At 34.7% G+C, this 23,693-nt stretch overlaps 4 protein-coding genes across 4 annotated transcripts; all 4 read left to right on the top strand.

Annotated features, from left to right (window-relative positions):
* Positions 1 to 1,286: 1,286 nt before the first annotated feature.
* LOC148787946 (gamma-cadinene synthase-like) lies at positions 1,287 to 4,387 on the top strand. The gene is made up of 7 exons (XM_088881233.1): positions 1,287 to 1,497; positions 1,678 to 1,951; positions 2,296 to 2,668; positions 2,768 to 2,986; positions 3,123 to 3,261; positions 3,390 to 3,638; positions 3,870 to 4,387. Exons 1-7 carry the CDS (start codon positions 1,369 to 1,371, stop codon positions 4,164 to 4,166), a joined length of 1,680 nt encoding a protein of 559 aa, XP_088737359.1. The 5' UTR covers positions 1,287 to 1,368; the 3' UTR covers positions 4,167 to 4,387.
* Positions 4,388 to 7,721: 3,334 nt separating this feature from the next.
* LOC148787945 (gamma-cadinene synthase-like) lies at positions 7,722 to 10,822 on the top strand. Its single transcript, XM_088881240.1, has 7 exons — positions 7,722 to 7,932; positions 8,113 to 8,386; positions 8,731 to 9,103; positions 9,203 to 9,421; positions 9,558 to 9,696; positions 9,825 to 10,073; positions 10,305 to 10,822. The coding sequence occupies exons 1-7, from the start codon at positions 7,804 to 7,806 to the stop codon at positions 10,599 to 10,601; spliced, it is 1,680 nt and encodes a 559-aa protein (XP_088737366.1). The 5' UTR covers positions 7,722 to 7,803; the 3' UTR covers positions 10,602 to 10,822.
* Positions 10,823 to 14,166: 3,344 nt separating this feature from the next.
* LOC148787944 (gamma-cadinene synthase-like) lies at positions 14,167 to 17,267 on the top strand. Its single transcript, XM_088881216.1, has 7 exons — positions 14,167 to 14,377; positions 14,558 to 14,831; positions 15,176 to 15,548; positions 15,648 to 15,866; positions 16,003 to 16,141; positions 16,270 to 16,518; positions 16,750 to 17,267. The coding sequence occupies exons 1-7, from the start codon at positions 14,249 to 14,251 to the stop codon at positions 17,044 to 17,046; spliced, it is 1,680 nt and encodes a 559-aa protein (XP_088737342.1). The 5' UTR covers positions 14,167 to 14,248; the 3' UTR covers positions 17,047 to 17,267.
* Positions 17,268 to 20,593: 3,326 nt separating this feature from the next.
* Positions 20,594 to 23,693, top strand: LOC148787943 (gamma-cadinene synthase-like). Its single transcript, XM_088881442.1, has 6 exons — positions 20,594 to 20,804; positions 20,985 to 21,258; positions 21,603 to 21,864; positions 22,074 to 22,315; positions 22,613 to 22,944; positions 23,176 to 23,693. The coding sequence occupies exons 1-6, from the start codon at positions 20,676 to 20,678 to the stop codon at positions 23,470 to 23,472; spliced, it is 1,536 nt and encodes a 511-aa protein (XP_088737568.1). The 5' UTR covers positions 20,594 to 20,675; the 3' UTR covers positions 23,473 to 23,693.

Genomic DNA, 23,693 nt, shown 5'->3' with positions numbered 1-23,693 from the left:
AGATGCCTATTTGACCAATAAGACTCTCAGTCTTACACTCTAAATACTCCATAGTCAGTGAATTAATGGATGACCTTTTCTACTGCACTTTACTCTTTGGTCGCTCATGCTCGCCAGTGACTTGCTTTCACTACATTGATACGATTGGATTAAGTATCGGAGGGTCTTAGTTGGGGCTGCCCCAGCAAGCCTAACGATGTATTTCTCTTTTTTAAGGGCCCTTACATTAGTTTGGGAGAGGTAGCGTCCTCGAATCGATTGCAGGACCTGTTCACCCGACCAAGGAGGACGTACAGATTTCGACCCGGATCTGGTCCAACAAAACAAGTTCGACATCATGTAATTGAACTTTTTAATTATTAAAAAGAATCTTATTAGTTAGAATTCTCATCTACTTTAAATCAAAAATTAAATTTCTGTTTACAATATATTATTTTCAATAAATAAATTCAAATTTAACAGGATTTTATACTATCCGATCAGTAATATTATTTAGCTTAACATTATCATTTAACTTTAATGAATTTTAATCATATATTTTTCAGGATAATTTCATTATTTTGTATCCAAAGTATATATATATATATATATATATATTTCAGTTTTAGTACCACAAGTGTTCAAGTCGTAAAATTTGGTGACCTAAGTTTTTAGTTTTCATCCGCCTGAGTACCCTCCATTAGATTGACCGTTAAAACAGACAGTCAATCCACTTTTAGAGAAAAAATTATGTGGGAATTTATCTATATAAAAGCATGTTTGACTGCCATTTTATTCAAAACACAAAAAATTTCTATTTTGATTTCGATTTTATAATTGATGGCAATAATGCAAAAATATATATATTCAACCCAATTTCATTAGAAACAAAAGTGCTAATTCAAATCGTTATGGAAAAATCAATTTCAAACTTTTCCTCTCAATTCAAATTATTTTGGAAATAAAGACGCATGGTTAATGCGGAGTAATATGGAGATAATCGATTCTTGTATCGCGTCTTTTCTTTCTCCAATTCCATCTTTATGATGAACATTTTTTATTTCTGCATTGTCGTCTTCATCGCCATGTCTGCATATGCTCTCCTGCCAGAAATAAATAATCCCATAGTCAGAATTGAAGTGCCATTAATGCACCAGATTGAGAATCTTTCCTTGGCATGCTCTGGTATATATATATAGTAGTACTTAAAGTTGAAACGTGCTAATTAGCATTAAATTTATTAAGGTATCAGTTAAAATATAGTAAAGTTGATGACATGATACCTATAAATAAGTGAATTAGTGATTGATACATGTCAAGAAATATACAGACAGAGATTACAACATTAGAGATTGAGAGATAGGCTTTGATTATCAGCTGCATATCAAAATGGCTCCCGCTGCGACCTGTTTTGATGAAAGCCTTCCAAATCTCCCCAAGGATGGCCGCCCACCCATTACGAGTTACACCCCGAGCATGTGGGGTGATGCCTTCACTTCGTTTTCCTTGGACGATAAGGTTTGTGTACGTAGCTCTTCTATTTGTTTAGGGGGTCTATTGTACAGGGTAAAATTAAATGCAATCGATCCATGCATTTAACATGTCGATTTTATAGCATGATTTTCTTGAATTAGATAATTTTTTTATGAAACTTTATGCATCCCATGTGTTGGTAAACGATGATTGGCTTTTTTGTAGGTACAAAAAAAGTATGCTGAAGCAATTCAAGAACTAAAGCAACAAGCAAGAAGCATGCTGATGACGAAAGGAAGTACAACAATTGAGAAACTAATATTAATTGACACACTTGAGCATTTAGGAGTGGGATATCATTTTGAGCAAGAGATTGAAGATCAACTTCGAGAAATCTTCTTTTTCCAGTCTCAAGATAAGGACCAAGACAACTATGACTTGTTCGCTACTGCGCTTCAATTTCGTCTGCTAAGGCAACATCGCTATTCTGTCTCTTGCGGTACGTTCCTTTTCTCACTTCATTTGCAATGTATATGTGGTTATTTATATCGAATCAATCTTTTTTTACTCGTCTTATTATTATACGCACACAATATATTATATATATAATGATATTATCTGATGCATCGATTTGAAGTTAACATAGGGGTTAACACATTAATACCATGCTCGAAAGAAACTTTAAAGCGGCTAAGTACATCAAGTTTTGAAATGCAGTTATGAAGTGACACATCGTGACAAGGGCTTTTTCTAGCAGGCTTTTGTTCATTTAGGCCATACTAATTTTATGAGAAATGAAACAACTTATACGATTTTAACGTGACGTATTTGATCGTCAACCAGATGTTTTCAACAAGTTTAAGGACGACGGCGGCAAATTTGAAGAAACCCTCACTGGTGATGCTAAGGGCCTGTTAAGCTTGTACGAAGCGTCCAACGTGAGGGTTCATGGCGAAGACATATTAGAAGATGCAGTCGCCTTCACAACCCATCACCTAAATCGTATGGTGCAAGAATTAGAGCCCCAACTTCAATGCCAAGTGAAGAGAGCTCTAGAGCAACCGGTTTATAGAGGCGTTCCAAGATTGGAAGCCCGCCATTACATTTCCTTTTATGAGAGGAACCAATCGAAGAATGAAATACTTCTAAAACTAGCCAAGCTGGATTTCAATTATTTGCAAAATATATATAAGAAAGAGCTCCATGATCTTTCCAGGTACGCAATACACTTATTATTACATCCATGTATTATTGAACGTGTAATAGCTAGGGTAAATCAACATATTGACTTGTCTTTTCTTTTTACATTTTAAAGGTGGTGGAACGAGCTAGATTTGGTGTCAAAACTACCTTATGCGAGAGACAGACTGGTGGAGGGCTTTTTCTGGGGCACGACTTTCCATTTCCAGCCTCAACACTCTTATGCCCGAATAGCAATTACTAAAAGTGTGGCGATGCTTACAATAATGGATGATACATATGATAACTATGCTACAGTTGAAGAAGCTGACCTTTTCACCGAGATCTTGGAAAAGTATAATATATATACTTATTTAATATAATCATTAGAATCATTTACTTGTCCTTGATTGAAAAAATAATACTAATAGTAATACTTTCATCTTGTAATTAAAGATGAATTTGAGTAAAAATTAATGTGATTCTTGCAGGTGGGATATCGATGAACTTGATCGACTTCCAGATTACATGAAAATTATATATAAGTTTATTCTAAATCTATACGAGGACTACGAAGTTGAAGCAGCCAAACAAGGAAAATTATTTGCAGTGCCTTACGCCATAGAAGCAGTAAGGACAAATTCTTACCGATCCATCCTAATTTATCTTATTGAGCGTATATTTATCTGTCTCGTCCGCTCTTTCTTAATTGTTTTTTACTGCCTTACGATGTAATTAAACATGTTGTTCATATGAAGGTGAAACAAATTGCTAAGGCTTACAACAGACATACGCAGTGGTTCTTGGGAGGACAGATGCCTACATACGAAGAGTATATTGCTAATACTGTCGTCACGAGCTGCATCTATGTCTTCCTCACCGTGGGTATCCCAGGATTAAAATCTGCCTCCAAAGAATCCATTGATTGGCTGATGAGTGAACCTAACAAAGCTCTTATAGCATCCATCAGGATTTGTCGACATGCGGATGATATCGGCAGTGATGAAGTAAGAAGCTCTAAATACATATTATACACTAAAAAATTAATGAATGACAAGAAATTTTGGTTTGTACCACAAGAATTGCGTATAAAAGATTATACGCATAAAGAGTGACAACAAAAATATTGATCACGGGTAATAACTTGATAACTTTGGGTGTAGTGCCATTTCATTTTTATGCTACCAATGACTATATTGGCTATGATATAATCAATTTTTTGGTTTTTCTTGCAAAAGCGCGAGAGCAGGGGTGGAAATATACCGACGGCAGTGGATTGCTATGTGAAGCAATATGGTGTATCAAAAGAAGAAACCGTGGACAAGTTCAAGGAACTATTTGAGAATGCGTGGAAGGATTTCAATACAGAGTGGTCAACTGAAATTTCCCCAGTGTCTAAGGACATGATGGAGCAACTTCTTAACTATGCACGTGCAGCCGAGGTCAATTACAGGAACGGGCGAGATGCGTATGCAAATCCTGAAAATTTAGCAAGAGAAATTGCTGCTGTCTTTATGGATCCCATTGCCATTTGATTAAATGGATATATGTATCTGCAACTCATCATTTAGTTCGTTGCTAAGGATTAGGTTGTTTGTGTTCTGCGTCCTCCGGGAATCAACAATAATGTATTTGAATTTTCGATTGTTGTTTGTATCGCGTCTCTAGCTAGCAAGCTATATTGTGGTTAAGGTATTGTACGATTCATCAACAAAATATTTCGTTGTATTCAATGTGTAGTGTGTCTTATTATAAATATTCTAAATTGTCCTTTCTTTTTCCTATTAAAATTTTCTCTTTCATTCTTTTTTGTTCCTTTCATCAATCTAAAGTTTGATGGGAAATTTATGTAGATTATAAAATGGATTAAATGTAATTTTGGATTCGTAATTTAGGCTATTAAGCATTTTCGTCCTTTAACTTTCTATGACAGTATTTTGGGCCTGCATTTCTTTAATTCTCGTGATTTCATTCCTTTTGTTAGCTAGAGTTCATTTGCACTGGCGAGAGTAGTGAACTCCAACAAAAAAATAACTGTAATCGCAAAAATTAAAAAGATGCAGGACCAAAATAGTATGATGAAATATTAAAGAATAAAAATGATGGCGGAAATGGGCGAACAGGAACAATCGCCCATATTTTAAAATGCCACGTGAGAAACACATGTATTTCCTAATCAGAATGATGAGCTATGGCAAAAAAAAAAAAAAAGGCAAAAATAACAACGATTAAAAATACATACGACCAAAATACTACTGAGAAAGTTAAAGGACAAAAAGGTCAAAATAGCCTAAATTACGACAACGAAAATGCATTGAAACCTTACCAAACACTACAAAAGAAACATCCTGTTGAGGATGGATTTTCAGAACAACTTTTATCAAGGTTGCCGAGAAGCACCAATAAATTCCTTCGCAATATTTTTGGACATAAAAGCAAAATTTTTGGAAACGAAATCAAAATACATCGTAACAACAGATTTTCAGGAAAACCTGAGAAACCTTATTTGCAATGACCTAGACCATTTTAAAAATTGAAGGAATCAAATTTAAAACGATTTTATGATATTTTTATTTTTATAAATTTTTTATACATTCAACTACATATTCAATATTACATCAAGTTCTTTTCAAAATTTATCATACATTACAATTATTTATTGATATCTCATATTGTAATTTTATAGAATAATTAAATCTGAAAGCCACAAAAGTTCGACTACTTTTTGGTTTTCTTCTGATTACTCAATTTTATAATTTTCCGTATTGGGCTTGAGTTTTTTGTACCCAAACGGTGCCAACTTGAGCTCGAGCTTGAGCTAAAATATTAAATTTGCAAGCACATAAAGAGAGGTAAGCGACGTCATTTTAAAAAGTATAGGGGATAAATTATTATATGTTTTTTTAATAGGAGGGTAATTTGCTCATTTACAATATTCAGAAGTGAATTACTATTCACCCAGACCTAAACATTTCATTTAATTCGGACTCAAATCACTACTTTGTTTCTTTTTCCATGGGACTCAGATCAATGTTGTGTGAACTCAGATCACTGTTGAGACGTATCAATACGTGTGGCTGCGTTTGAAACAGGAACCAACACACACAATTATTTTGCAGCTTTAAACGTTGGAAGAGCATTGCCGGGATCATCCCCGCCGTGTCTGTAATTCTACATGCTTACAAGCTGATTAAGGAGTGTACGTTTGCAGAAGTTACCTAAAACCATCACTAAAACTCCCTAATATTGAAATCCAACATAAAGAAATAAACATGCATGCAAGAATGAAGACGCGTGTTTTACTTTTTTATTATTGTAGAAGAACTCTCTTCTGTTGCTGATTACATGTACAGTAGGTGGCAGTTAGGGATAATTATCATTTAATGCAAAAGCTCGGCATTGTTGATTTGGAATTGGAATAAAAAATTGATCAATAGAACAGCTGGACAATATATTACTCATTCATTAAATTAATGGAATAAAAAATTGAGAATTCGAATTTCACATGTTGGTTTTTTCTAACTAACGGAAACACATATTGGTTATTTAATTTGCAGCTCTGAATTTCCTGCAAAAGGACAACTACAACGATTAAAGAAATTAAAATCAATCATATTTTAGTGTAGTGATTAAATCTAATACTAAGGTCACGATGGCGAAAACCCTAATATTCTATGGAAAAGACTATTTTGTTCCTGAAAACATTCAAGATCACAGTTTTATGGGGAAGACTTATCGGGTCTGGTCATGATCCGAGTCAGGTCTAGCAACCCGAACCTGGCAACCCGGGACACGCGTAAGATGCCTATTTGACCAATAAGACTCTCAGTCTTACACTCTAAATACTCCATAGTCAGTGAATTAATGGATGACCTTTTCTACTGCACTTTACTCTTTGGTCGCTCATGCTCGCCAGTGACTTGCTTTCACTACATTGATACGATTGGATTAAGTATCGGAGGGTCTTAGTTGGGGCTGCCCCAGCAAGCCTAACGATGTATTTCTCTTTTTTAAGGGCCCTTACATTAGTTTGGGAGAGGTAGCGTCCTCGAACCGATTGCAGGACCTGTTCACCCGACCAAGGAGGACGTACAGATTTCGACCCGGATCTGGTCCAACAAAACAAGTTCGACATCATGTAATTGAACTTTTTAATTATTAAAAAGAATCTTATTAGTTAGAATTCGCATCTACTTTAAATCAAAAATTAAATTTCTGTTTACAATATATTATTTTCAATAAATAAATTCAAATTTAACAGGATTTTATACTATCCGATCAGTAATATTATTTAGCTTAACATTATCATTTAACTTTAATGAATTTTAATCATATATTTTTCAGGATAATTTCATTATTTTGTATCCAAAGTATATATATATATATATATATATATATTTTTAAGTTTATAGTACCACAAGTGTTCAAGTCGTAAAATTTGGTGACCTAAGTTTTTAGTTTTCATCCGCCTGAGTACCCTCCATTAGATTGACCGTTAAAACAGACAGTCAATCCACTTTTAGAGAAAAAATTATGTGGGAATTTATCTATATAAAAGCATGTTTGACTGCCATTTTATTCAAAACACAAAAAATTTCTATTTTGATTTCGATTTTATAATTGATGGCAATAATGCAAAAATATATATATTCAACCCAATTTCATTAGAAACAAAAGTGCTAATTCAAATCGTTATGGAAAAATCAATTTCAAACTTTTCCTCTCAATTCAAATTATTTTGGAAATAAAGACGCATGGTTAATGCGGAGTAATATGGAGATAATCGATTCTTGTATCGCGTCTTTTCTTTCTCCAATTCCATCTTTATGATGAACATTTTTTATTTCTGCATTGTCGTCTTCATCGCCATGTCTGCATATGCTCTCCTGCCAGAAATAAATAATCCCATAGTCAGAATTGAAGTGCCATTAATGCACCAGATTGAGAATCTATCCTTGGCATGCTCTGGTATATATATATAGTAGTACTTAAAGTTGAAACGTGCTAATTAGCATTAAATTTATTAAGGTATCAGTTAAAATATAGTAAAGTTGATGACATGATACCTATAAATAAGTGAATTAGTGATTGATACATGTCAAGAAATATACAGACAGAGATTACAACATTAGAGATTGAGAGATAGGCTTTGATTATCAGCTGCATATCAAAATGGCTCCCGCTGCGACCTGTTTTGATGAAAGCCTTCCAAATCTCCCCAAGGATGGCCGCCCACCCATTACGAGTTACACCCCGAGCATGTGGGGTGATGCCTTCACTTCGTTTTCCTTGGACGATAAGGTTTGTGTACGTAGCTCTTCTATTTGTTTAGGGGGTCTATTGTACAGGGTAAAATTAAATGCAATCGATCCATGCATTTAACATGTCGATTTTATAGCATGATTTTCTTGAATTAGATAATTTTTTTATGAAACTTTATGCATCCCATGTGTTGGTAAACGATGATTGGCTTTTTTGTAGGTACAAAAAAAGTATGCTGAAGCAATTCAAGAACTAAAGCAACAAGCAAGAAGCATGCTGATGACGAAAGGAAGTACAACAATTGAGAAACTAATATTAATTGACACACTTGAGCATTTAGGAGTGGGATATCATTTTGAGCAAGAGATTGAAGATCAACTTCGAGAAATCTTCTTTTTCCAGTCTCAAGATAACGACCAAGACAACTATGACTTGTTCGCTACTGCGCTTCAATTTCGTCTGCTAAGGCAACATCGCTATTCTGTCTCTTGCGGTACGTTCCTTTTCTCACTTCATTTGCAATGTATATGTGGTTATTTATATCGAATCAATCTTTTTTTACTCGTCTTATTATTATACGCACACAATATATTATATATATAATGATATTATCTGATGCATCGATTTGAAGTTAACATAGGGGTTAACACATTAATACCATGCTCGAAAGAAACTTTAAAGCGGCTAAGTACATCAAGTTTTGAAATGCAGTTATGAAGTGACACATCGTGACAAGGGCTTTTTCTAGCAGGCTTTTGTTCATTTAGGCCATACTAATTTTATGAGAAATGAAACAACTTATACGATTTTAACGTGACGTATTTGATCGTCAACCAGATGTTTTCAACAAGTTTAAGGACGACGGCGGCAAATTTGAAGAAACCCTCACTGGTGATGCTAAGGGCCTGTTAAGCTTGTACGAAGCGTCCAACGTGAGGGTTCATGGCGAAGACATATTAGAAGATGCAGTCGCCTTCACAACCCATCACCTAAATCGTATGGTGCAAGAATTAGAGCCCCAACTTCAATGCCAAGTGAAGAGAGCTCTAGAGCAACCGGTTTATAGAGGCGTTCCAAGATTGGAAGCCCGCCATTACATTTCCTTTTATGAGAGGAACCAATCGAAGAATGAAATACTTCTAAAACTAGCCAAGCTGGATTTCAATTATTTGCAAAATATATATAAGAAAGAGCTCCATGATCTTTCCAGGTACGCAATACACTTATTATTACATCCATGTATTATTGAACGTGTAATAGCTAGGGTAAATCAACATATTGACTTGTCTTTTCTTTTTACATTTTAAAGGTGGTGGAACGAGCTAGATTTGGTGTCAAAACTACCTTATGCGAGAGACAGACTGGTGGAGGGCTTTTTCTGGGGCACGACTTTCCATTTCCAGCCTCAACACTCTTATGCCCGAATAGCAATTACTAAAAGTGTGGCGATGCTTACAATAATGGATGATACATATGATAACTATGCTACAGTTGAAGAAGCTGACCTTTTCACCGAGATCTTGGAAAAGTATAATATATATACTTATTTAATATAATCATTAGAATCATTTACTTGTCCTTGATTGAAAAAATAATACTAATAGTAATACTTTCATCTTGTAATTAAAGATGAATTTGAGTAAAAATTAATGTGATTCTTGCAGGTGGGATATCGATGAACTTGATCGACTTCCAGATTACATGAAAATTATATATAAGTTTATTCTAAATCTATACGAGGACTACGAAGTTGAAGCAGCCAAACAAGGAAAATTATTTGCAGTGCCTTACGCCATAGAAGCAGTAAGGACAAATTCTTACCGATCCATCCTAATTTATCTTATTGAGCGTATATTTATCTGTCTCGTCCGCTCTTTCTCAATTGTATTTTACTGCCTTACGATGTAATTAAACATGTTGTTCATATGAAGGTGAAACAAATTGCTAAGGCTTACAACAGACATACGCAGTGGTTCTTGGGAGGACAGATGCCTACATACGAAGAGTATATTGCTAATACTGTCGTCACGAGCTGCATCTATGTCTTCCTCACCGTGGGTATCCCAGGATTAAAATCTGCCTCCAAAGAATCCATTGATTGGCTGATGAGTGAACCTAACAAAGCTCTTATAGCATCCACCAGGATTTGTCGACATGCGGATGATATCGGCAGTGACGAAGTAAGAAGCTCTAAATACATATTATACACTAAAAAATTAATGAATGACAAGAAATTTTGGTTTGTACCACAAGAATTGCGTATAAAAGATTATACGCATAAAGAGTGACAACAAAAATATTGATCACGGGTAATAACTTGATAACTTTGGGTGTAGTGCCATTTCATTTTTATGCTACCAATGACTATATTGGCTATGATATAATCAATTTTTTGGTTTTTCTTGCAAAAGCGCGAGAGCAGGGGTGGAAATATACCGACGGCAGTGGATTGCTATGTGAAGCAATATGGTGTATCAAAAGAAGAAACCGTGGACAAGTTCAAGGAACTATTTGAGAATGCGTGGAAGGATTTCAATACAGAGTGGTCAACTGAAATTTCCCCAGTGTCTAAGGACATGATGGAGCAACTTCTTAACTATGCACGTGCAGCCGAGGTCAATTACAGGAACGGGCGAGATGCGTATGCAAATCCTGAAAATTTAGCAAGAGAAATTGCTGCTGTCTTTATGGATCCCATTGCCATTTGATTAAATGGATATATGTATCTGCAACTCATCATTTAGTTTGTTGCTAAGGATTAGGTTGTTTGTGTTCTGCGTCCTCCGGGAATCAACAATAATGTATTTGAATTTTCGATTGTTGTTTGTATCGCGTCTCTAGCTAGCAAGCTATATTGTGGTTAAGGTATTGTACGATTCATCAACAAAATATTTCGTTGTATTCAATGTGTAGTGTGTCTTATTATAAATATTCTACTTGTCCTTTCTTTTTCCTATTAAAATTTTCTCTTTCATTCTTTTTTGTTCATTTCATCAATCTAAAGTTTGATGGGAAATTTATGTAGATTATAAAATGGATTAAATGTAATTTTGGATTCGTAATTTAGGCTATTAAGCATTTTCGTCCTTTAACTTTCTATGACAGTATTTTGGGCCTGCATTTCTTTAATTCTCGTGATTTCATTCCTTTTGTTAGCTAGAGTTCATTTGCACTGGCGAGAGTAGTGAACTCCAACAAAAAAATAACTGTAATCGCAAAAATTAAAAAGATGCAGGACCAAAATAGTATGATGAAATATTAAAGAATAAAAATGATGGCGGAAATGGGCGAATAGGAACAATCGCCCATATTTTAAAATGCCACGTGAGAAACACATGTATTTCCAAATCAGAATGATGAGCTATGGAGAAAAAAAAAAAAAAGGCAAAAATAACAACGATTAAAAATACATACGACCAAAATACTACTGAGAAAGTTAAAGGACAAAAAGGTCAAAATAGCCTAAATTACGACAACGAAAATGCATTGAAACCTTACCAAACACTACAAAAGAAACATCCTGTTGAGGATGGATTTTCAGAACAACTTTTATCAAGGTTGCCGAGAAGCACCAATAAATTCCTTCGCAATATTTTTGGACATAAAATCAAAATTTTTGGAAACGAAATCAAAATACGTCGTAACAACAGATTTTCAGGAAAACCTGAGAAACCTTATTTGCAATGACCTAGACCATTTTAAAAATTGAAGGAATCAAATTTCAAACGATTTTATGATATTTTTATTTTTATAAATTTTTTATACATTCAACTACATATTCAATATTACATCAAGTTCTTTTCAAAATTTATCATATGTTACAATTATTTATTGATATCTCATATTGTAATTTTATAGAATGATTAAATCTGAAAGCCACAAAAGTTCGACTACTTTTTGATTTTTTTCTATCAGAATGTTTTTTTCTGATTACTCAATTTTATAGTTTTCCGTATTGGGCTTGAGTTTTTTGTACCCAAACGGTGCCAACTTGAGCTCGAGCTTGAGCTAAAATATTAAATTTGCAAGCACATAAAGAGAGGTAAGCGACGTCATTTTAAAAAGTATAGGGGATAAATTATTATATGTTTTTTAATAGGAGGGTAATTTGCTCATTTACAATATTCAGAAGTGAATTACTATTCACCCAGACCTAAAGATTTCATTTAATTCGGACTCAAATCACTACTTTGTTTCTTTTTCCATGGGACTCAGATCAATGTTGTGTGAACTCAGATCACTGTTGAGACGTATCAATACGTGTGGCTGCGTTTGAAACAGGAACCAACACACACAATTATTTTGCAGCTTTAAACGTTGGAAGAGCATTGCCGGGATCATCCCCGCCGTGTCTGTAATTCTACATGCTTACAAGCTGATTAAGGAGTGTACGTTTGCAGAACTTACCTAAAACCATCACTAAAACTCCCTAATATTGAAATCCAACATAAAGAAATAAACATGCATGCAAGAATGAAGACGCGTGTTTTACTTTTTTATTATTGTAGAAGAACTCTCTTCTGTTGCTGATTACATGTACAGTAGGTGGCAGTTAGGGATAATTATCATTTAATGCAAAAGCTCGGCATTGTTGATTTGGAATTGGAATAAAAAATTGATCAATAGAACAGCTGGACAATATATTACTCATTCATTAAATTAATGGAATAAAAAATTGAGAATCGAATTTCACATGTTGGTTTTTTCTAACTAACGGAAACACATATTGGTTATTTAATTTGCAGCTCTGAATTTCCTGCAAAAGGACAACTACAACGATTAAAGAAATTAAAATCAATCATATTTTAGTGTAGTGATTAAGTCTAATACTAAGGTCACGATGGCGAAAACCCTAATATTCTATGGAAAAGACTATTTTGTTCCTGAAAACATTCAAGATCACAGTTTTATGGGGAAGACTTATCGGGTCTGGTCATGATCCGAGTCAGGTCTAGCAACCTGAACCTGGCAACCCGGGACACGCGTAAGATGCCTATTTGACCAATAAGACTCTCAGTCTTACACTCTAAATACTCCATAGTCAGTGAATTAATGGATGACCTTTTCTACTGCACTTTACTCTTTGGTCGCTCATGCTCGCCAGTGACTTGCTTTCACTACATTGATACGATTGGATTAAGTATCGGAGGGTCTTAGTTGGGGCTGCCCCAGCAAGCCTAACGATGTATTTCTCTTTTTTAAGGGCCCTTACATTAGTTTGGGAGAGGTAGCGTCCTCGAATCGATTGCAGGACCTGTTCACCCGACCAAGGAGGACGTACAGATTTCGACCCGGATCTGGTCCAACAAAACAAGTTCGACATCATGTAATTGAACTTTTTAATTATTAAAAAGAATCTTATTAGTTAGAATTCTCATCTACTTTAAATCAAAAATTAAATTTCTGTTTACAATATATTATTTTCAATAAATAAATTCAAATTTAACAGGATTTTATACTATCCGATCAGTAATATTATTTAGCTTAACATTATCATTTAACTTTAATGAATTTTAATCATATATTTTTCAGGATAATTTCATTATTTTGTATCCAAAGTATATATATATATATATATATATATTTCAGTTTTAGTACCACAAGTGTTCAAGTCGTAAAATTTGGTGACCTAAGTTTTTAGTTTTCATCCGCCTGAGTACCCTCCATTAGATTGACCGTTAAAACAGACAGTCAATCCACTTTTAGAGAAAAAATTATGTGGGAATTTATCTATATAAAAGCATGTTTGACTGCCATTTTATTCAAAACACAAAAAATTTCTATTTTGATTTCGATTTTATAATTGATGGCAATAATGCAAAAATATATATATTCAACCCAATTTCATTAGAAACAAAAGTGCTAATTCAAATCGTTATGGAAAAATCAATTTCAAACTTTTCCTCTCAATTCAAATTATTTTGGAAATAAAGACGCATGGTTAATGCGGAGTAATATGGAGATAATCGATTCTTGTATCGCGTCTTTTCTTTCTCCAATTCCATCTTTATGATGAACATTTTTTATTTCTGCATTGTCGTCTTCATCGCCATGTCTGCATATGCTCTCCTGCCAGAAATAAATAATCCCATAGTCAGAATTGAAGTGCCATTAATGCACCAGATTGAGAATCTTTCCTTGGCATGCTCTGGTATATATATATAGTAGTACTTAAAGTTGAAACGTGCTAATTAGCATTAAATTTATTAAGGTATCAGTTAAAATATAGTAAAGTTGATGACATGATACCTATAAATAAGTGAATTAGTGATTGATACATGTCAAGAAATATACAGACAGAGATTACAACATTAGAGATTGAGAGATAGGCTTTGATTATCAGCTGCATATCAAAATGGCTCCCGCTGCGACCTGTTTTGATGAAAGCCTTCCAAATCTCCCCAAGGATGGCCGCCCACCCATTACGAGTTACACCCCGAGCATGTGGGGTGATGCCTTCACTTCGTTTTCCTTGGACGATAAGGTTTGTGTACGTAGCTCTTCTATTTGTTTAGGGGGTCTATTGTACAGGGTAAAATTAAATGCAATCGATCCATGCATTTAACATGTCGATTTTATAGCATGATTTTCTTGAATTAGATAATTTTTTTATGAAACTTTATGCATCCCATGTGTTGGTAAACGATGATTGGCTTTTTTGTAGGTACAAAAAAAGTATGCTGAAGCAATTCAAGAACTAAAGCAACAAGCAAGAAGCATGCTGATGACGAAAGGAAGTACAACAATTGAGAAACTAATATTAATTGACACACTTGAGCGTTTAGGAGTGGGATATCATTTTGAGCAAGAGATTGAAGATCAACTTCGAGAAATCTTCTTTTTCCAGTCTCAAGATAAGGACCAAGACAACTATGACTTGTTCGCTACTGCGCTTCAATTTCGTCTGCTAAGGCAACATCGCTATTCTGTCTCTTGCGGTACGTTCCTTTTCTCACTTCATTTGCAATGTATATGTGGTTATTTATATCGAATCAATCTTTTTTTACTCGTCTTATTATTATACGCACACAATATATTATATATATAATGATATTATCTGATGCATCGATTTGAAGTTAACATAGGGGTTAACACATTAATACCATGCTCGAAAGAAACTTTAAAGCGGCTAAGTACATCAAGTTTTGAAATGCAGTTATGAAGTGACACATCGTGACAAGGGCTTTTTCTAGCAGGCTTTTGTTCATTTAGGCCATACTAATTTTATGAGAAATGAAACAACTTATACGATTTTAACGTGACGTATTTGATCGTCAACCAGATGTTTTCAACAAGTTTAAGGACGACGGCGGCAAATTTGAAGAAACCCTCACTGGTGATGCTAAGGGCCTGTTAAGCTTGTACGAAGCGTCCAACGTGAGGGTTCATGGCGAAGACATATTAGAAGATGCAGTCGCCTTCACAACCCATCACCTAAATCGTATGGTGCAAGAATTAGAGCCCCAACTTCAATGCCAAGTGAAGAGAGCTCTAGAGCAACCGGTTTATAGAGGCGTTCCAAGATTGGAAGCCCGCCATTACATTTCCTTTTATGAGAGGAACCAATCGAAGAATGAAATACTTCTAAAACTAGCCAAGCTGGATTTCAATTATTTGCAAAATATATATAAGAAAGAGCTCCATGATCTTTCCAGGTACGCAATACACTTATTATTACATCCATGTATTATTGAACGTGTAATAGCTAGGGTAAATCAACATATTGACTTGTCTTTTCTTTTTACATTTTAAAGGTGGTGGAACGAGCTAGATTTGGTGTCAAAACTACCTTATGCGAGAGACAGACTGGTGGAGGGCTTTTTCTGGGGCACGACTTTCCATTTCCAGCCTCAACACTCTTATGCCCGAATAGCAATTACTAAAAGTGTGGCGATGCTTACAATAATGGATGATACATATGATAACTATGCTACAGTTGAAGAAGCTGACCTTTTCACCGAGATCTTGGAAAAGTATAATATATATACTTATTTAATATAATCATTAGAATCATTTACTTGTCCTTGATTGAAAAAATAATACTAATAGTAATACTTTCATCTTGTAATTAAAGATGAATTTGAGTAAAAATTAATGTGATTCTTGCAGGTGGGATATCGATGAACTTGATCGACTTCCAGATTACATGAAAATTATATATAAGTTTATTCTAAATCTATACGAGGACTACGAAGTTGAAGCAGCCAAACAAGGAAAATTATTTGCAGTGCCTTACGCCATAGAAGCAGTAAGGACAAATTCTTACCGATCCATCCTAATTTATCTTATTGAGCGTATATTTATCTGTCTCGTCCGCTCTTTCTTAATTGTTTTTTACTGCCTTACGATGTAATTAAACATGTTGTTCATATGAAGGTGAAACAAATTGCTAAGGCTTACAACAGACATACGCAGTGGTTCTTGGGAGGACAGATGCCTACATACGAAGAGTATATTGCTAATACTGTCGTCACGAGCTGCATCTATGTCTTCCTCACCGTGGGTATCCCAGGATTAAAATCTGCCTCCAAAGAATCCATTGATTGGCTGATGAGTGAACCTAACAAAGCTCTTATAGCATCCATCAGGATTTGTCGACATGCGGATGATATCGGCAGTGATGAAGTAAGAAGCTCTAAATACATATTATACACTAAAAAATTAATGAATGACAAGAAATTTTGGTTTGTACCACAAGAATTGCGTATAAAAGATTATACGCATAAAGAGTGACAACAAAAATATTGATCACGGGTAATAACTTGATAACTTTGGGTGTAGTGCCATTTCATTTTTATGCTACCAATGACTATATTGGCTATGATATAATCAATTTTTTGGTTTTTCTTGCAAAAGCGCGAGAGCAGGGGTGGAAATATACCGACGGCAGTGGATTGCTATGTGAAGCAATATGGTGTATCAAAAGAAGAAACCGTGGACAAGTTCAAGGAACTATTTGAGAATGCGTGGAAGGATTTCAATACAGAGTGGTCAACTGAAATTTCCCCAGTGTCTAAGGACATGATGGAGCAACTTCTTAACTATGCACGTGCAGCCGAGGTCAATTACAGGAACGGGCGAGATGCGTATGCAAATCCTGAAAATTTAGCAAGAGAAATTGCTGCTGTCTTTATGGATCCCATTGCCATTTGATTAAATGGATATATGTATCTGCAACTCATCATTTAGTTCGTTGCTAAGGATTAGGTTGTTTGTGTTCTGCGTCCTCCGGGAATCAACAATAATGTATTTGAATTTTCGATTGTTGTTTGTATCGCGTCTCTAGCTAGCAAGCTATATTGTGGTTAAGGTATTGTACGATTCATCAACAAAATATTTCGTTGTATTCAATGTGTAGTGTGTCTTATTATAAATATTCTAAATTGTCCTTTCTTTTTCCTATTAAAATTTTCTCTTTCATTCTTTTTTGTTCCTTTCATCAATCTAAAGTTTGATGGGAAATTTATGTAGATTATAAAATGGATTAAATGTAATTTTGGATTCGTAATTTAGGCTATTAAGCATTTTCGTCCTTTAACTTTCTATGACAGTATTTTGGGCCTGCATTTCTTTAATTCTCGTGATTTCATTCCTTTTGTTAGCTAGAGTTCATTTGCACTGGCGAGAGTAGTGAACTCCAACAAAAAAATAACTGTAATCGCAAAAATTAAAAAGATGCAGGACCAAAATAGTATGATGAAATATTAAAGAATAAAAATGATGGCGGAAATGGGCGAACAGGAACAATCGCCCATATTTTAAAATGCCACGTGAGAAACACATGTATTTCCTAATCAGAATGATGAGCTATGGCAAAAAAAAAAAAAAAAAGGCAAAAATAACAACGATTAAAAATACATACGACCAAAATACTACTGAGAAAGTTAAAGGACAAAAAGGTCAAAATAGCCTAAATTACGACAACGAAAATGCATTGAAACCTTACCAAACACTACAAAAGAAACATCCTGTTGAGGATGGATTTTCAGAACAACTTTTATCAAGGTTGCCGAGAAGCACCAATAAATTCCTTCGCAATATTTTTGGACATAAAAGCAAAATTTTTGGAAACGAAATCAAAATACATCGTAACAACAGATTTTCAGGAAAACCTGAGAAACCTTATTTGCAATGACCTAGACCATTTTAAAAATTGAAGGAATCAAATTTAAAACGATTTTATGATATTTTTATTTTTATAAATTTTTTATACATTCAACTACATATTCAATATTACATCAAGTTCTTTTCAAAATTTATCATATATTACAATTATTTATTGATATCTCATATTGTAATTTTATAGAATAATTAAATCTGAAAGCCACAAAAGTTCGACTACTTTTTGGTTTTTTTCTGATTACTCAATTTTATAATTTTCCGTATTGGGCTTGAGTTTTTTGTACCCAAACGGTGCCAACTTGAGCTCGAGCTTGAGCTAAAATATTAAATTTGCAAGCACATAAAGAGAGGTAAGCGACGTCATTTTAAAAAGTATAGGGGATAAATTATTATATGTTTTTTTAATAGGAGGGTAATTTGCTCATTTACAATATTCAGAAGTGAATTACTATTCACCCAGACCTAAAGATTTCATTTAATTCGGACTCAAATCACTACTTTGTTTCTTTTTCCATGGGACTCAGATCAATGTTGTGTGAACTCAGATCACTGTTGAGACGTATCAATACGTGTGGCTGCGTTTGAAACAGGAACCAACACACACAATTGTTTTGCAGCTTTAAACGTTGGAAGAGCATTGCCGGGATCATCCCCGCCGTGTCTGTAATTCTACATGCTTACAAGCTGATTAAGGAGTGTACGTTTGCAGAAGTTACCTAAAACCATCACTAAAACTCCCTAATATTGAAATCCAACATAAAGAAATAAACATGCATGCAAGAATGAAGACGCGTGTTTTACTTTTTTATTATTGTAGAAGAACTCTCTTCTGTTGCTGATTACATGTACAGTAGGTGGCAGTTAGGGATAATTATCATTTAATGCAAAAGCTCGGCATTGTTGATTTGGAATTGGAATAAAAAATTGATCAATAGAACAGCTGGACAATATATTACTCATTCATTAAATTAATGGAATAAAAAATTGAGAATTCGAATTTCACATGTTGGTTTTTTCTAACTAACGGAAACACATATTGGTTATTTAATTTGCAGCTCTGAATTTCCTGCAAAAGGACAACTACAACGATTAAAGAAATTAAAATCAATCATATTTTAGTGTAGTGATTAAATCTAATACTAAGGTCACGATGGCGAAAACCCTAATATTCTATGGAAAAGACTATTTTGTTCCTGAAAACATTCAAGATCACAGTTTTATGGGGAAGACTTATCGGGTCTGGTCATGATCCGAGTCAGGTCTAGCAACCCGAACCTGGCAACCCGGGACACGCGTAAGATGCCTATTTGACCAATAAGACTCTCAGTCTTACACTCTAAATACTCCATAGTCAGTGAATTAATGGATGACCTTTTCTACTGCACTTTACTCTTTGGTCGCTCATGCTCGCCAGTGACTTGCTTTCACTACATTGATACGATTGGATTAAGTATCGGAGGGTCTTAGTTGGGGCTGCCCCAGCAAGCCTAACGATGTATTTCTCTTTTTTAAGGGCCCTTACATTAGTTTGGGAGAGGTAGCGTCCTCGAACCGATTGCAGGACCTGTTCACCCGACCAAGGAGGACGTACAGATTTCGACCCGGATCTGGTCCAACAAAACAAGTTCGACATCATGTAATTGAACTTTTTAATTATTAAAAAGAATCTTATTAGTTAGAATTCGCATCTACTTTAAATCAAAAATTAAATTTCTGTTTACAATATATTATTTTCAATAAATAAATTCAAATTTAACAGGATTTTATACTATCCGATCAGTAATATTATTTAGCTTAACATTATCATTTAACTTTAATGAATTTTAATCATATATTTTTCAGGATAATTTCATTATTTTGTATCCAAAGTATATATATATATATATTTTTAAGTTTATAGTACCACAAGTGTTCAAGTCGTAAAATTTGGTGACCTAAGTTTTTAGTTTTTATCCGCCTGAGTACCCTCTATTAGATTGACCGTTAAAACAGACAGTCAATCCACTTTTAGAGAAAAAATTATGTGGGAATTTATCTATATAAAAGCATGTTTGACTGCCATTTTATTCAAAACACAAAAAATTTCTATTTTGATTTCGATTTTATAATTGATGGCAATAATGCAAAAATATATATATTCAACCCAATTTCATTAGAAACAAAAGTGCTAATTCAAATCGTTATGGAAAAATCAATTTCAAACTTTTCCTCTCAATTCAAATTATTTTGGAAATAAAGACGCATGGTTAATGCGGAGTAATATGGAGATAATCGATTCTTGTATCGCGTCTTTTCTTTCTCCAATTCCATCTTTATGATGAACATTTTTTATTTCTGCATTGTCGTCTTCATCGCCATGTCTGCATATGCTCTCCTGCCAGAAATAAATAATCCCATAGTCAGAATTGAAGTGCCATTAATGCACCAGATTGAGAATCTTTCCTTGGCATGCTCTGGTATATATATATAGTAGTACTTAAAGTTGAAACGTGCTAATTAGCATTAAATTTATTAAGGTATCAGTTAAAATATAGTAAAGTTGATGACATGATACCTATAAATAAGTGAATTAGTGATTGATACATGTCAAGAAATATACAGACAGAGATTACAACATTAGAGATTGAGAGATAGGCTTTGATTATCAGCTGCATATCAAAATGGCTCCCGCTGCGACCTGTTTTGATGAAAGCCTTCCAAATCTCCCCAAGGATGGCCGCCCACCCATTACGAGTTACACCCCGAGCATGTGGGGTGATGCCTTCACTTCGTTTTCCTTGGACGATAAGGTTTGTGTACGTAGCTCTTCTATTTGTTTAGGGGGTCTATTGTACAGGGTAAAATTAAATGCAATCGATCCATGCATTTAACATGTCGATTTTATAGCATGATTTTCTTGAATTAGATAATTTTTTTATGAAACTTTATGCATCCCATGTGTTGGTAAACGATGATTGGCTTTTTTGTAGGTACAAAAAAAGTATGCTGAAGCAATTCAAGAACTAAAGCAACAAGCAAGAAGCATGCTGATGACGAAAGGAAGTACAACAATTGAGAAACTAATATTAATTGACACACTTGAGCGTTTAGGAGTGGGATATCATTTTGAGCAAGAGATTGAAGATCAACTTCGAGAAATCTTCTTTTTCCAGTCTCAAGATAAGGACCAAGACAACTATGACTTGTTCGCTACTGCGCTTCAATTTCGTCTGCTAAGGCAACATCGCTATTCTGTCTCTTGCGGTACGTTCCTTTTCTCACTTCATTTGCAATGTATATGTGGTTATTTATATCGAATCAATCTTTTTTTACTCGTCTTATTATTATAAGCACACAATATATTATATATATAATGATATTATCTGATGCATCGATTTGAAGTTAACATAGGGGTTAACACATTAATACCATGCTCGAAAGAAACTTTAAAGGGGCTAAGTACATCAAGTTTTGAAATGCAGTTATGAAGTGACACATCGTGACAAGGGCTTTTTCTAGCAGGCCATTGTTCATTTAGGCCATACTAATTTTATGAGAAATGAAACAACTTATACGATTTTAATGTGACGTATTTGATCGTCAACCAGATGTTTTCAACAAGTTTAAGGACGACGGCGGCAAATTTGAAGAAACCCTCACTGGTGATGCTAAGGGCCTGTTAAGCTTGTACGAAGCGTCCAACGTGAGGGTTCATGGCGAAGACATATTAGAAGATGCAGTCGCCTTCACAACCCATCACCTAAATCGTATGGTGCAAGAATTAGAGCCCCAACTTCAATGCCAAGTGAAGAGAGCTCTAGAGCAACCGGTTTATAGAGGCGTTCCAAGATTGGAAGCCCGCCATGACATTTCTTTTATGAGAGGAACCAATCGAAGAATGAAATACTTCTAAAACTAGCCAAGCTGGATTTCAATTATTTGCAAAATATATATAAGAAAGAGCTCCATGATCTTTCCAGGTACGCAATACACTTATTATTACATCCATGTATTATTGAACGTGTAATAGCTAGGGTAAATCAACATATTGACTTGTCTTTTCTTTTTACATTTTAAAGGTGGTGGAACGAGCTAGATTTGGTGTCAAAACTACCTTATGCGAGAGACAGACTGGTGGAGGGCTTTTTCTGGGGCACGACTTTCCATTTCCAGCCTCAACACTCTTATGCCCGAATAGCAATTACTAAAAGTGTGGCGATGCTTACAATAATGGATGATACATATGATAACTATGCTACAGTTGAAGAAGCTGACCTTTTCACCGAGATCTTGGAAAAGTATAATATATATACTTATTTAATATAATCATTAGAATCATTTACTTGTCCTTGATTGAAAAAATAATACTAATAGTAATACTTTCATCTTGTAATTAAAGATGAATTTGAGTAAAAATTAATGTGATTCTTGCAGGTGGGATATCGATGAACTTGATCGACTTCCAGATTACATGAAAATTATATATAAGTTTATTCTAAATCTATACGAGGACTACGAAGTTGAAGCAGCCAAACAAGGAAAATTATTTGCAGTGCCTTACGCCATAGAAGCAGTAAGGACAAATTCTTACCGATCCATCCTAATTTATCTTATTGAGCGTATATTTATCTGTCTCGTCCGCTCTTTCTTAATTGTTTTTTACTGCCTTACGATGTAATTAAACATGTTGTTCATATGAAGGTGAAACAAATTGCTAAGGCTTACAACAGACATACGCAGTGGTTCTTGGGAGGACAGATGCCTACATACGAAGAGTATATTGCTAATACTGTCGTCACGAGCTGCATCTATGTCTTCCTCACCGTGGGTATCCCAGGATTAAAATCTGCCGCCAAAGAATCCATTGATTGGCTGATGAGTGAACCTAACAAAGCTCTTATAGCATCCACCAGGATTTGTCGACATGCGGATGATATCGGCAGTGACGAAGTAAGAAGCTCTAAATACATATTATACACTAAAAAATTAATGAATGACAAGAAATTTTGGTTTGTACCACAAGAATTGCGTATAAAAGATTATACGCATAAAGAGTGACAACAAAAATATTGATCACGGGTAATAACTTGATAACTTTGGGTGTAGTGCCATTTCATTTTTATGCTACCAATGACTATATTGGCTATGATATAATCAATTTTTTGGTTTTTCTTGCAAAAGCGCGAGAGCAGGGGTGGAAATATACCGACGGCAGTGGATTGCTATGTGAAGCAATATGGTGTATCAAAAGAAGAAACCGTGGACAAGTTCAAGGAACTATTTGAGAATGCGTGGAAGGATTTCAATACAGAGTGGTCAACTGAAATTTCCCCAGTGTCTAAGGACATGATGGAGCAACTTCTTAACTATGCACGTGCAGCCGAGGTCAATTACAGGAACGGGCGAGATGCGTATGCAAATCCTGAAAATTTAGCAAGAGAAATTGCTGCTGTCTTTATGGATCCCATTGCCATTTGATTAAATGGATATATGTATCTGCAACTCATCATTTAGTTTGTTGCTAAGGATTAGGTTGTTTGTGTTCTGCGTCCTCCGGGAATCAACAATAATGTATTTGAATTTTCGATTGTTGTTTGTATCGCGTCTCTAGCTAGCAAGCTATATTGTGGTTAAGGTATTGTACGATTCATCAACAAAATATTTCGTTGTATTCAATGTGTAGTGTGTCTTATTATAAA

Source organism: Sesamum indicum, linkage group LG6 (genome assembly GCF_026168435.1).
Source record: "Sesamum indicum cultivar Baizhima isolate 11 linkage group LG6, ASM2616843v1, whole genome shotgun sequence".
NCBI classification, from domain to species: Eukaryota; Viridiplantae; Streptophyta; class Magnoliopsida; order Lamiales; family Pedaliaceae; genus Sesamum; species Sesamum indicum.
Note: the sequence above shows the minus strand (reverse complement) of the source record. Positions and strands in the feature narration are given on the sequence as shown.

Excerpts from the sequence above, each read along its gene's own strand:
- LOC148787945 (XM_088881240.1), top strand. The coding sequence starts at position 7,804 with ATGGCTCCCGCTGCGACCTGTTTTGATGAAAGCCTTCCAAATCTCCCC. Across the intron at positions 8,387-8,730 it reads TCGCTATTCTGTCTCTTGCG|ATGTTTTCAACAAGTTTAAG; the intron begins GTACGTTCCTTT and ends ATCGTCAACCAG. Across the intron at positions 9,697-9,824 it reads TGCCTTACGCCATAGAAGCA|GTGAAACAAATTGCTAAGGC; the intron begins GTAAGGACAAAT and ends GTTCATATGAAG.
- LOC148787946 (XM_088881233.1), top strand. The coding sequence starts at position 1,369 with ATGGCTCCCGCTGCGACCTGTTTTGATGAAAGCCTTCCAAATCTCCCC. Across the intron at positions 2,669-2,767 it reads GAGCTCCATGATCTTTCCAG|GTGGTGGAACGAGCTAGATT; the intron begins GTACGCAATACA and ends TACATTTTAAAG. Across the intron at positions 2,987-3,122 it reads TTCACCGAGATCTTGGAAAA|GTGGGATATCGATGAACTTG; the intron begins GTATAATATATA and ends TGATTCTTGCAG.
- LOC148787943 (XM_088881442.1), top strand. The coding sequence starts at position 20,676 with ATGGCTCCCGCTGCGACCTGTTTTGATGAAAGCCTTCCAAATCTCCCC. Across the intron at positions 21,865-22,073 it reads TTGGAAGCCCGCCATGACAT|GTGGTGGAACGAGCTAGATT; the intron begins TTCTTTTATGAG and ends TACATTTTAAAG. Across the intron at positions 22,945-23,175 it reads ATGATATCGGCAGTGACGAA|CGCGAGAGCAGGGGTGGAAA; the intron begins GTAAGAAGCTCT and ends TTCTTGCAAAAG.
- LOC148787944 (XM_088881216.1), top strand. The coding sequence starts at position 14,249 with ATGGCTCCCGCTGCGACCTGTTTTGATGAAAGCCTTCCAAATCTCCCC. Across the intron at positions 15,549-15,647 it reads GAGCTCCATGATCTTTCCAG|GTGGTGGAACGAGCTAGATT; the intron begins GTACGCAATACA and ends TACATTTTAAAG. Across the intron at positions 15,867-16,002 it reads TTCACCGAGATCTTGGAAAA|GTGGGATATCGATGAACTTG; the intron begins GTATAATATATA and ends TGATTCTTGCAG.